This window comes from Nesoenas mayeri (assembly GCF_963082525.1).
Source record: "Nesoenas mayeri genome assembly, chromosome: 1".
In the NCBI taxonomy this organism is placed as follows: domain Eukaryota; kingdom Metazoa; phylum Chordata; class Aves; order Columbiformes; family Columbidae; genus Nesoenas; species Nesoenas mayeri.
Genome location: NC_137541.1, coordinates 29,774,657 through 29,788,261, shown reverse-complemented (window position 1 = coordinate 29,788,261; position 13,605 = coordinate 29,774,657). Strand labels below are relative to the sequence as shown.

Genomic DNA, 13,605 nt, shown 5'->3' with positions numbered 1-13,605 from the left:
ATTATGTCCTGGCAAATGTTAATATGAATGCCAACATGAATAAAAATTCCCTATACAGGTAAATCCTAGAAAAGTCAGCGAAGATTCCTTTGTGTCGCATTTCCATTAAAACAAGTAATTTATGAGATCCTAGATAGAGAATATAATGCTATAAATTCTGTAGAGTGGTTATCAAATATAAGGGTGTATAAGCTGTAATTTGCGAGAAATAGAATTTCAAGTAAACTGATGAGGAGGTACAGAAGGTTCAGCAAATTATTATATTTGAACACAGAGTTGTTCAAATTAGTTAGTTACAAATGATGGTATGAAACTGACCACTCTCTGATCTCTTCTATTATTTCATTAAATCAATCTAACATTGTTTTGGCATTTTTTCTTGGTTTATTTCAAAGTAAGTGATATTAAAAAGAGGTGAAGGCTGTTCAGCCTACCAGTCTTTCCAAGGCTGTCTGAAAATCCTTTAAAGGTACTTGCATTCCTCCGTTCCTTGCATATTCTCCAAATATTTGGTTTAAATATTCATTGTGCTTTTATTTATTACACAAATCCTGTTCCATAAGAGGATGACTGAAGTTTTACTAATGCTACATAACAGCAAGACTTTCAAGCACAGTAAAAGAGAAAATTAGCTAGAATGCATAAAATGTTTAAGATTTTACATAACTAATACAAAAAAAAACAAACTTTCTGCTACTCTACAAGTCCTCATGAGCATTCAATTGCTAAGAAATAGACTTAATTAAGAGCTTTTAGTGACATGATGATAGCCAGGCTGCTTGAAAGATTAATTTTTATGCATTGGTTTAGACTATAGTCAGGCTAAATATTTTACTTTCCAGGAGAATTAGAACAGCCATAGAGGACTTTTTATTCCCTATACTGCAAATCTAGTTAGTCATGATAATTTAACAGACAGTGAGGCCACACAATCTTTTTATCAAGGCTCCCCTTCAGCAGTTCCTGGAGTGAACTGTCATTCTCAGTAGACATGCCACCATCCCAATTTATATCTCACATATAATATTCTTTCAAACGGGACAAGCATATTTACCCTTCGAGGTTTATTTATCACCAGTCATAACATATAATGTCCTATTTTATTCATCATAGACTTTTACAAGTTCAAGCTGTGCATGTATGCTATTTACTACTGGTATCTTCATGCTCCATATGCAAAGCCTTTTCACTGATTGCAAACAATTTTACCTATCTCATCTTTGCCAGTGGCCAGGGGTAAATTTTATGGAATGTCATTGATTGCATATTCGCATTATACATCGTGTCTAAACAGAGTTTCATTTCTTCTTTAAAACCCAAGAAAAAAGTAGAAATGTCACTGATCCCACAAGAGTCATACTATTCTCCAAGGCTACATTTACACAGCAAAGCAGAGACACACGTACTGGTCACAGGGGTAGAGAAAAGAAAGCAGAAAAAGCTGCAACACCAGCTAGCAAAATGATGCATCTATGTACCCAGTAGGTCATTCCCAGGCTTCACTGATTGTTTTGCCATCACTATTATCTTCAGCTACCTTAACTTTATGAATGTAAGCACGCACAGGTGCTTTCTTGCTAAAATCACATTTTTGTTTTGCATTGCTTGACCATCTCCTGTTGACTTCAGTCTAAACTAAGAAAAATAGAGTTTGGGAGACTGCTATTGAAACTGTCTTAAGCCTCTCTGACTGGCTGGTCAGAGTATGGGGTCACAAACACAGTCACCAGGTATTTCGAGACCTGGCAGAATTCTCTGTTGGAAAAGTGTGTGCTGCCTAGATACCTTACTGTGCAGTTTTAACGTGGTGCTGTTCAGCACATTTCTGTGAGCTGTTAAACTGTTCCCACCTTTTGCCTTAGACGTTGCTCCATTTCAGGGGGATATGTGATTCTCGCATGAGTTTATAGCTCGTAAATGAAAGCTTCAGCAGATGGCAAGATCATCACCAAGATGATGTGCACTTGTAGGACATGTGGCATCCTTTCTTTGCTATTATGTAGGTAATCCAGAGCAGCAGAAAGATATCTGTTTTTTTTTTCCAATTGTCCTCTAAATTGCTCTTAGAAGAAGACAGAGCATAAGAAGGGGGGCTGTTTTCACAGGCTCGAGACCTTTTGGTTCAAATATTTCCTTTACCGGCAGTCACACACTGCACTTCACTAAAAGTGTTCTATTTTGTTTCACCTTACTTTCTAATGAACTTTTTATATTTTCTGGTTTTGACTACTTGTACTCACTAACAGTAAATACAGAGAGAAATACTAGACCAGTTTAAGAAAATAATTATAATAAGCCACACTCCATTACTGTTATTAATTGAATTTGCCCATTGAGGGTTAACAGTTAAACCATTTCTGCCTTATATCTGAAAGAAATGATAACAGTCTTTGAAAACTAAATTAAAATAACTAACAAACTCAGCATATTCACTGATCTTGAATGTCATTCTAGTCTATAGAGTTTTCTAGTCACAGTCTACAGGTTTGGGCTGCTGAAAGAAACAATAGTTATACAGACAATAATGGTTTTCAGATAGTTTATTGCATGAACTTACAGTACAGAATTGCTTATATGAACAATTATAAATACAGCCTCTACAGTAATGCTGACTAAAAGCAATTAACTCATTTGAAGCTTATGAATGTAAAACTTCTGTTAAACAAAAAGCCAGGCTCAGGTTCAATGGGGTTTAGTTTTGAGAATAAACACATTAAAAGATGGATATATTTTTAGTAAGAGGGCTCTGATAGGGACTTGACTGAGCCAAAAAGATGTTTTACGACAAGGCACTCAACCTACCTGTGTCTCAGGTTTCCCAGGAAGATAAGTAGGATAATAGCCTTTTTACTCTTACACTGGATTGTGAAGCTTAACTCATACAGACTCTTATCCAAAGCCATTAAAGCCAATAGAAATCTCTCATTGACTTTAATGAGCTTTTGTTCAGGTCCTTTACAAGAAAGCTGAAAGACTGCCATTGACTTCAAGCCCTAATTTTATAAAGTTCTTTCATATCCTTAGCTTGGAGGCATTTGGAAACAGAAATGTAGCAATAAGAGTACTATATTTACAAAACAAATCCTCATAAGACAAAATTGAACTTTTTTTTTTTTTTTTTTTAAACTCTGAGAGTGCTATTTAATGCGTGTCCATCCAGACGTATATACATATCAGTTATTTTATCCACTTATTGACAAATGTTTCTCAGATACCCTTACATGTTGCTTGCATAATCATCTCTGCACTGCTGGATGCCAACTCCACACATTTGATCTGGATGACATACAGTTTATAATGACTTTTCCCTTGATTAAGCCGGAGTGCCAGATCCAGAATATAAATTATCACTTTGTTTTTATGCTGGTACTATCCTGTCTGTGTAAAAAAACCCCAGAAAATAACTGATTTGGCATAAAGTTAACTCTTCAAAATCTTTAAGAAATTTGAAACAGCAGAGGAGCTTTATACTTGATCAGTTCTTTATAGTGTGTCTCCTGCTTTTCTGATCCAAGAAAGAAGCAGCATTGCCAGAAACAGTATTGTTATATTTCCTATGCTGTCAAAGTACAGCCTCATAGCAAAAAGGCCCCCAAAACAGGAAAATTACCAGAACTGAAAACAAAAAAGGAGAAACTTTAAAAAGTGGTATTATAATTCTATCTTATTCATTATTGTATTTCTGTAGTATGTCACATACAACAATCCTAAGCTAATATCATAAAAGCCTGACTCCATTCCATAAGAATTTGCAAACAGTTACAGCTATTTGAGTAGAAATCTCTATTCTAGTCAAGGTAATTGAAATAAAATTCCAGTGATACATAATATTTTATCCCCTTAAATAACTGTAAAAAGATGCAAGTTCTCTGAATATTTATTGGCTTCTGTTCAGAACGGCTATTTTCAGCATTATAAATGGCTGACATGACATATTTCTAAATCTGAAACACAGCAATATCAAAGCAATAGTATTATATAACACCTGCCATTCTGTATTTCACAAAGCGTTTTTTTGGTTTTTTGTTTTTTTTAAGACAACATGCAATAACCATGTACCACTGAATTTAGTCCAATATTCTGGAAAGGTAAATTTTCATCACAGAGAGAGTTAACAGCATTTCAGCACTACCCACAGATGTCCTGTTATTTTTATAATCTCAGTTAAGGCACTAAGTTTATTCAAAGACACAACTAAGCGGAAAAGAAATATTAAACCTTACAAATCTTAGTTAAAACACTTTTATTTTATTTACACACTTCAAGAAAATGTCTATGCCTTAACATTCCAATTTTAATCCTACAAAAACCATGCAACAAGTTATGATTTATTTTATAATATTTTTATGAACTAAGTAAAGATGATTTAATCTGCCAAGATTTTACATTTTAGAAATCCATATCTCTCCAAAGGTGCATCTAATTTAAAACTTGATTGGTATCAGGGTTTTCGCTTTATCAACCTAGCCCATTAGGCCATTACACATATTGCTATTTTCTAAGAGAAAAAATTATTCTAACATCTGTTCTCAATCTGTTTTTCCATAATTTCCTTTTATGCCCCATGTTACTCATCAAGTTCATCGACAAAACATTACTGTGTCTGGCTGTCTACACTATATATGCCTTTCTACTATGAGATTGTATGAAAATTGAAAAAATGGTAACCTACAACATAGTCCACTTCTGAAATACACTATTTTTACTGCATCTTTTGATACAAGAAAATATATCTGGTTTTGGAAGTCAGAACTGCGACACATACAACATTTAAACTAATCTCTTAAGTGACCTATATTCTAAAAAATAAGAAAAATGAGTTCATACCTTACCATTGTGCAGCCAGTTTGTTATGACTGCTGAAGTCTTTTATATAAGAGAAAAAAGTATTTGAATTAAGAAGAATATACCTTCTGAATGGCTTGAAGAGAGTGATTTTAGTATTTTAATTCACTTGTGCAAGTGATCTCAAGAGAATAGCAGAAAGAGGGGTAGAAAATGTCCTAGTAACCTAAAATCTAAAGTGTACAATGGAAAAGAACCTGGATTCGAGCATGTCCTAGACATACTTTCCATTTTCTTCTAGAGACGAAAATTCCCCAATATTTTATAATTCTCAAGCTAGTATCCAGCCCTGTCATCTCTTCTGTTCCCTTCTGCCTGTATTCAATGATTGCTGCTCTAATTTTGACGTTAAATTAGGAAATTAAATGAGGAAAATACCTATTTACACTTGACCTGTCCATAATGTGTTCATCAACACAATACAAAGGTCATTCTTCCTGCAGAAAGCTAAAGAATTCACTGTTAAAAACTGTCTTACTAGCTCTCAAAAGGTGCTACTGCTGTAAGTGACATATTTTCCAACGTTAGCTAGCAGCTGAAGACTGATAAGAGGTGAAACCCTAGTGAAAGTGATTTTCTAACATTCATAAACATCAGTGAATTGAGTAAAAATTTGAGGGTCTTTAGATTTACCCCAACATGTGATCTTGTACGAAAGCTGCAAAGTGCCTACTTTGAAGATTTTACCTTGTATTAATTTCTGTGTGAGCTGCTGCAAATCTGAAACTAATGTCCAACTGCTAAAGTTTCCCTGTTCTCTGAGTCCACATTGGCAATATATTTGTAAGTGAAAAGAAGATTAGGGGTTTTATGCCTAAGATTTATCTTGGGAACAGATAGCAAGTCAGAAAAGGAAAAGCCTACCACAGGAGGAAAGAGATACCTGCACGAGATAGACTAAAATAAATCCTGAAGGAAAGAACCTCTAAAACTAGATGTTAGAAATCTTCGATGATAGCAGCAGGAAAATAATAATGAAAAATAGCAAGAAATACAAGCACAAAAAAAGTGAGATAAGCCAAAAGAGAGGCAATAGCATCACATACTCCAAAGGAGACAGTAGACCTTTTTTGCATTGCTTCCTGAGAACAAATTATTTCAAGTTAATAACTGGGCTAAACATCCAGAAGACAGACAAACTCATAAGGTCCTTGCTGTTGCTAATTCAATTAGAGTCAGTGGGGTGACTTCCGTATGAAATAGGTATTAAATGCATAAGGGTGGAAAAATCTAGTCTTGACAACTTTGCTGTGAAAACCAGTGGTTTTTTTATATTAGAAGAATATTCTCTCTTAAAGACACATGCCAAAAACCTGCATACAGATTAGGGCAAAAACCATTTCTATTTCCACAGAAGGATGCACATATGCAACTATTTCCTGCATGCTAGATTAAGTCAAAACAAGAACAGGAATCCACACAAAGTGTAACAAAACCAAAACCAAACAAAAACTGGAGTGCAGAGAAAACATTTACTGTCTTTCTGATGAACAGATGAACACTTTTACCAGTCAAGAATCAGATTTTCCAGGCTACGTTTTGTCTTTATTCAATATGAAAATAGCCCTGTATAAAGAAAACTTAAATATTTACTTTGGGGAAAGTTTTGAAATATCTCTGCTGTCGTCCACAGACCAATTTAACAGTTAACACTTACTAAGCACAGTTATGGTTTCTTAATTCTTTACCCCGGCGCTGGTACTAAAGCCAGAACAAGTTCCCGGGAGGGAACCATTCCAAATTACCTCAGCTGGCAACACGTCCTCAGGGAGCATCTGTCAGCTACAGGGAGCTGGCTCGCCCTCTGGCTCTTCCCCCAGTACATCCCTCCAGATTTAAAATCTCCACCGCTTCTCCTTCCATGTATGGGAATTAAAAGGAGCCTTTATTCTTTTTGCACTAGTTAAGAGCAACCTCAGCCTCTGCTGACCAAGATATTTTAGAAGATCTAACAATGCTCACACAAATAATAAAACCCCAATCACAATCAATTAATACTTTCAGTGTTGCACAAATGACCCAGCAGACATGCATTGCTTTTCACCTGCAAAGTGTAAATGATATACAGATAATTGACTTACCGGGCCAAAAGCATTGCTGTCAAAGCTGTGTCCATGGTGATCACCTTCCACCCAAATATGCCCATGTGGAACTTTAACATACTTCTTTTTGTATCCAATGGTTCTGAAAATAATTGCAAAAATGGCTAATCAGATAAAAAGAAATATCTACAATGTTTTGCTGGGAAAATTCACATATCTATTGGTTTGGAATTTGACGTTGCATATCTTCCAACACTTGCTTAAAAAAATCTGCATTGAAGTCGTTTAGACTTCAAGAGTGCTCCTCAAGTGAAAATACATGACAATTTCATATGAGCTAAGTTGCACTTAGGGGCTGTTGAGTACATTGTTTCGGCAGAAAACACATCACAACAGGGAACAGGAGACTTAACGGTTAAATATAATTAAGAGATTCCTATTTCCATCTGTGTAGTAACAATTCTTTGAATCATTGATTTTTAGCTCAAGTAAATGTCTGTGGATACATGTTGCAGTCACATAAAGATGTTGTACTGAAAATGCTTTTCTTCCGCAGTAGGGTTAGATACTCGTCATAAATAGATTGGCACATCTGAAACGGCTTTGGCTTCAGCACTTGGATTCCTGTAACTCTTATGACCTGGGGGTAGGATTTCTTCAGCTGTAACAAGCTAAACAGGATAAACTTAAAGGAAAGCCCTAAGAGAAGGCCAAATGCTACAAGAAAAAAATTACATTGATGACTCAAGCTGTTCTCCGTGGAAATTCATACTGAAGCAGTGCCTCAGCATGCCCTGATATTACAAAAATGACAAACTACAGATGAGTCCTAAATCTGAGGTGCAGAGCATGCAAAATTCCTGTATTTAGTTGCTGAGTAGCTGTCATTTTCACAATTCCGGTCTGCCTTCTACCATACACTTTTGCTTTCTTTCAGAGGGGATCTGTTATTCTGCAATCATTCATGCAGGGAGGTGATTTTATCATGCACACCAAATTATTACCATGATGAAGCATTTACAGATGGGACTATGGGTAATGATACCTCTTATTTTGATTTGGATAACCGAGTCTGTCCATAGACAGAAACAGACTTTTGATCTAGCTTGTTACCTCCAGCTGCTCATCACTTTTCACTGTCTGGAAGATATGCCCCTAAAGAAGGAGGCAGAAGGAGCACACTCTAGAAGTGAGGAGAATCAACTAAGAGAGAAAATCAGCTTCACCAGGAGATTCAGCTGAATTGTGCAGCAGCACTGATCAGGGATGTTCACAATTCAAAATGGGAAGACTGGTTTTGGTGAGGTTTGTTTGGCTTGGGAAGGGTGAGAGAAGAGGTGTGCGAATGTTATAAGGACAAGCTAATTCTGGAGACCATGACAGATTAGATGGATCAGGAACCATCAAAAGTGCCTTCTATTCTCTTTATTTGACATTATTAGTAAAAAAAAAAAAAAATTATTTACTTTGCAAGTCATAAAATCCAACCAGTGCTTTTTCAAACAGCTTCAGAAGCAGCTGAAAGGAGGAGGGTGCCAGAACTATATTCTATTGAAAGTTCTACCTGTGCTTCCAATGAAAACTGAAACAATAATAGCATACTTGCAGGAAAAAAAATACTCTAATTTTGATCTTTCCTTACAACAGTTTCATATTACATAGGACTCAAGACTGAGTTCCTAAACCACTCAAAACAAAAATGACAAAAATGAAAAACTTTCCTGAGTTGGTAAATATATGATTTCTTAAAGAGTAGTTCTGTAATAATTCAATTATGCTAAAAGAGCAATTTATTACTCTGCTTTTTTTTTTTTTTTTTTTTTTTTAAGGAAGAAACATGGCATACAGTCTGGACAATAAAATTATTTATGTTTTGAGATTCCATAATGCTTTCTGTCACTGGTAATTTATTTTATAAAGTGCCATATGAAACTATGTTTTATAGAAATATATTTTAATATATGGGTTCATTGAAGTTGGCTGTTAATTCTGTTCTTTCTGATTAGACACTCTGAAAATTAGTAAATTAATATCTTTCATCAGTGATAAAGGCAAACAATAGCTCAAAAAATATTTAATTTTCTCTTCCATTCATCTTCCTGAATATAGAAGAGTAGACAGTCATAAATTTTGTACCTTTGCAGACTTCAGGCAGAAGACTGAATTTCACCCAGGAGGGCAGAAAGATATGAAAGTTAATCCTGCTGACATGTTTACCTCATACATGTCAGGAAAATAAAATGTCAAATGTCAGTCAGTGACTCCATCTCAGACCAGACACAACCTTCTCCTGCTCCCAAATAATCTCCTCCTTTATTATGATTAGGAAATCACTAAGAGGAAAGAAAAAAAAAAAGTACTTGGAAACAAAAATGGAAATAATTTGGTCTGCAGGGATAGGTTTTTCAGGGGTTTGCAGAGACCCTGTGAAAATAGAAAGTCTTAACACAGGTATACAGTGTGTTGTTTAAGGCCTAAAGCAAAAAGAAAAAGATTACACGGTGCAGTAACTATCATTGGTTCTTTTTATTACTTCTGCAACACAGGAAAAGACATATTTCTTTCTACTCTTGAAATAACCATCATAAACCAGAAAAATCTGCTACAACTATGGAAAAAAAGTCTCTTACAGTGATTAAAGAGGAATAGTGTACAAATTCTCATATCAAAAAAGTAGAGAATTGTACAAAAGAAGTTTTTATTTAGAGGAAATAGAATTAAAATTGATTATGTTAATGTATTAAGGGAACAGGGGAGAGAAAAAGAAATGGAAAAGAAACAGAAGCAGCAGTTCTAATTATCTGCTTTAGTAGACAGGACTGATACTGCATGGATAAATTCCTCTGTAAGCTCAGCAAATAAATGTAAAACCTTCTGCCATTTCATATATGGGGTATAGAGTTAATCAGATTGTTCCCACATGTAGGTCCAATAGAAAAACATCAAGCTGTATTGTAAACAATAAGTACCTGTATAGCTGTGAACAAAAGAGAAGCAAGAAAATCTATTTTCCTAAGACAATTCTTTCAAAATGTTAGCATAGTATTTGCACAGGGCAGTTATCTAGATACTTTGCTTCTACTTCAGCAATCCTCCTGCAAAAAACTGTCCTGTGGAACACATGTGAAATCTGAAAACAAAGTTTACTTTAGGCTTCTACTGTATGACTTTACGAACAAACAGCAGCAATAAACTCATGTTACAGTGAACTGGATCATCCATTACTTAATATTGGTTTTAATTTTCAACATCATTTTGAGTTACTCCACAACAGATCAATAAACCATTCACACAAGTAAACAAGGCTACAAGCTTCAGAAAGCCAAATTCAGTTAATGACAGTAGGTTATTTTTAATTACTGTTGTGAAGACTATGTTGAATTTTTTTGAGAACAAAAAACCCCAAACTTGTATTTTCTTCCTCTATGAAGAGAGCACAAATTGTTTCATAATCAAAATTAGTCAGTAACACTGTCAATCTCTCACATGAATCTTGCAGAAATTAAACACTTTAATCTTTGGCCTAAATTGCAAGATGAAGACCACATGTGTGTGCTACATTGGCAATATGGCTCTTGCTCCAAATGTTCAAACTACCATTTATTCAGTTCAGTAGCTAACCATTTTAGCTAGACATGCTGAAAGAAAACTACTACCCATCTTTTTGTGCTACAAGGCAAATTTACTAACAGAAATTGTACAACATCATTTCTGAGAAGAAGGAGATCCTTCTTCCTAAGGACATCTTTGAAGGCAACTGTCATCTACTTTTCAGATTCAGGCCTGAGTAAATAAATAATAATTATAAGCATAATGATCAATACCTCTGTGAAAAAAATAATACAAAATAAAGTGAAAAATTACTTCTGAATGCTTCTAGAACTCTTCAACAATGACAACAACAAAATGTAAAATCATCGAGCCAAATATCAACTAAAAGCACAGTTAGCTCATCGGGAATTTTACATCAATTTTTGAGAGCCCTTTGCTACAAAGGAAATGTAGTCAATAATGTAGTGTGTATTTTGAAAGTAATGTAAAAAATCTATTTTTCTTTCTTAGTTGAGTATTCTTAGACTCATTTATATGACTTGGCCTGTAATCCTGACTTGTTAGCTCTCACACACTAATTTTTAACTGAATTTAGAACATGTCTGAATGAATTCTTAAGAGAACAATTTGTATAAGTAATCATTAACTTAGTATTTGTTAATTTCATATCTACTTAATTAGCATGAGTTATAATTACTGAAAAATCTTTTAAATTTCAGAAAGCCTCTACTAATAAAGAGTAGTTTTTCACTTTCTGAAACCTACTATTACTTTGAAGTAAAAAAAAAAATGAAGACTGTTTAACACCTCTTACTCTTCCCATTCTAAAGATTCACTTTAGGAATAGCATAGGCAAAGATATTAAAATATCCAGGCTTTGATACACAGTATTCAGTATCTGTTAGAAAAACATACTATTGTGTGCAAAAAAAAATTCGGCATTTACCAAAGTCTTTTACACATTAGCAATAACCACTTATGCCACTGTTGTTCAAACTGTAGTTAAACTCTCAGTAGCTTTAACAGCAGAATCTACACAAGTTGCAGCAATTTTCTTGATCAGAATGCAATGGAATTACATTTATTTTTTTAGTAATTTTGACAGAAATTGACCTGAAATTCCGATTTCTTTTTCTTACATTGGAGGTACATTTTGAACCTTTGCAAAGGTGTTTTTTTTTTCCTCCGTGATTTAATAGTTATCAGATGTACTTATAACTATCCTCGGCTAAGAAATCATTTCAATCCTGACAGTCAAAAATGAGCTCTATATGGTATTTTAGCCACCTGCCCACAAGCAAGAAAAATCTGCTTTTTTAGGATGTGGTAACAGTGCCAAAGCAAGCAACTTGGCTCAGCTAAGCTGGATGAGGAATGACTGCCTTCAGTTTGATTCGACCTTGAGAAATCAGACAGTCTCAGCAATCTGCAAACCTTTGGGTATCATCAGAAGGAAAAAAAAAAAAAAAAACACACAAATACAAACTCTTTTGTAAAATAGGTAGTCTCTATCAACAACTTTTTCCAAACAACATAAATTGCTGTATATGGAAGTTTTCCACATACATCCATCTTCATCAAATTCATAGAATGAAAAAAGGGTAAGACATTCAATTTCAGCTGACACCCAGATCCCAGGACGCAAATCTTATTGTAATATATCATGTAAGTTGTACCGGTATCACCACAAGGAATCTTCCACATGACACTAAACACCTTCCTGCCCTCTACGAAATTTCTTTTTTCTCTTCCAACACACACATACAGCCATCTGTCTTTCTACTTTAACTCTTCCCTTACATATACCATATTCCTTTGGTCACAAGCTGTTATTGAAATCAGCTGCTTTTAGAAGACAGAGTTATGTATGTGAAGCAACTAGATTTTTTTTTCTGAAGGCCAAGTTAACAGACTATGCATGAAAGTATGTCAATAGGTTAGGGAATGTTCTCTAGTTGTGTACAGTTATCAGCTTTTGCCTTGGAGCTGAAATGTGTTTTCCTTAAAAGCTGCAGATCAGTCAGTCATTGCGAGGCCTGACTTTCAAATGTGCATCCAAGATCAGAACCAGGAAACTGATGGAGGAGATCCCATGCTTTAGAACTTGTGACAAAGATGAGAAACTAGTAAAGTGTTGGATGAGACACGGCCTGGGATACTGCTCCTGGAGCATTGCCGGATCTGATACATTCAGAAGGGAACTCCCAAAAGAAGACATGCCAGAGTGACAGAAATGGCAGAATCTTGAAACAAGAGACATTCATTTGATGAGATTAGGAGGAGCTATTAAGGAGGCAGAGATTCCATCTGCCTATAATTGAGCAAATTTTTGAGTGTCTAAATGCCGTAGGTTTCACCTTTTGCAACAAAAGATTTTGAAGTTTCAGGAAAAAAATCATAGCATCATTTTGGTTGGAAGAGACCCTCAGGATCATAGAGTCCAACCATAACCTAGCTCTAGCACTAAACCATGCTCCTAAGAACCTCGTCTAAGTGCCTTTTAAACCCCTCCAGGGATAGTGACTCCACTACTTCCCTGGGCAGCCTGTTCCAATGACTGATAACCTTTTCCATGAAGAATTTTTTCCTTAATATCCAATCTAAACCTCCCCTGGCACAACTTGAGGCCTTTTCCTGTTGTCCTATTACTTGATACTTGGGAGAAGAGACCAACACCCTTCGTGCTACAACCTCCTTTCAGGTAGTTGTAGACAGTGATAAGGTCTTCCCTCAGCCTCCTTTTCTCCAGGCTAAACAGCCCCAGTTCCCTCAACTGCTCTTCATAAGACTTGTGCTCCAGGCCCCTCATCAGCTTCATTGCCCTTCTCTGAACTCTCTCCAGTACCTCAATGTCCTTCTTATGATGAGGGGCCCAAACTGAACACAGGATTCAAGGTGGGGCCTCACCAGCACTGAGTACAGTGGCACAATCAATTCCCTACTCCTGCTGGCCACACTATTTCTGATACAACCCAGGATGCTGTTGGCCATTTTGGCCACCTGGGCACACTGCTGGCTCATATTCAGCCTACTGTCAACATCCTCAGATCCTTTTCTGCCAGGCAGGTTTCCAGACACTCTTACCAAGCCTGCAGCGCTGTCTGTGGTTGTTGTGACCCAAGTGCAGGACCTGGCACTTGGCCTTGTTGAACCTCATACAACTGGC

General features: G+C 35.7%; 1 protein-coding gene across 1 annotated transcript in view; it reads right to left on the bottom strand.

Moving 5' to 3' along the window:
* Positions 1 to 13,605, bottom strand: part of IMMP2L (inner mitochondrial membrane peptidase subunit 2) — a gene marked incomplete at its 3' end in the record, with an annotated part of 446,458 nt that overhangs the window by 88,730 nt on the left and 344,123 nt on the right. The window contains exon 4 of the mRNA XM_080345547.1: positions 6,927 to 7,029. Coding sequence (XP_080201673.1) covers positions 6,927 to 7,029 — 103 coding nt within the window. The remainder of the gene's footprint in view (positions 1 to 6,926; positions 7,030 to 13,605) is intronic.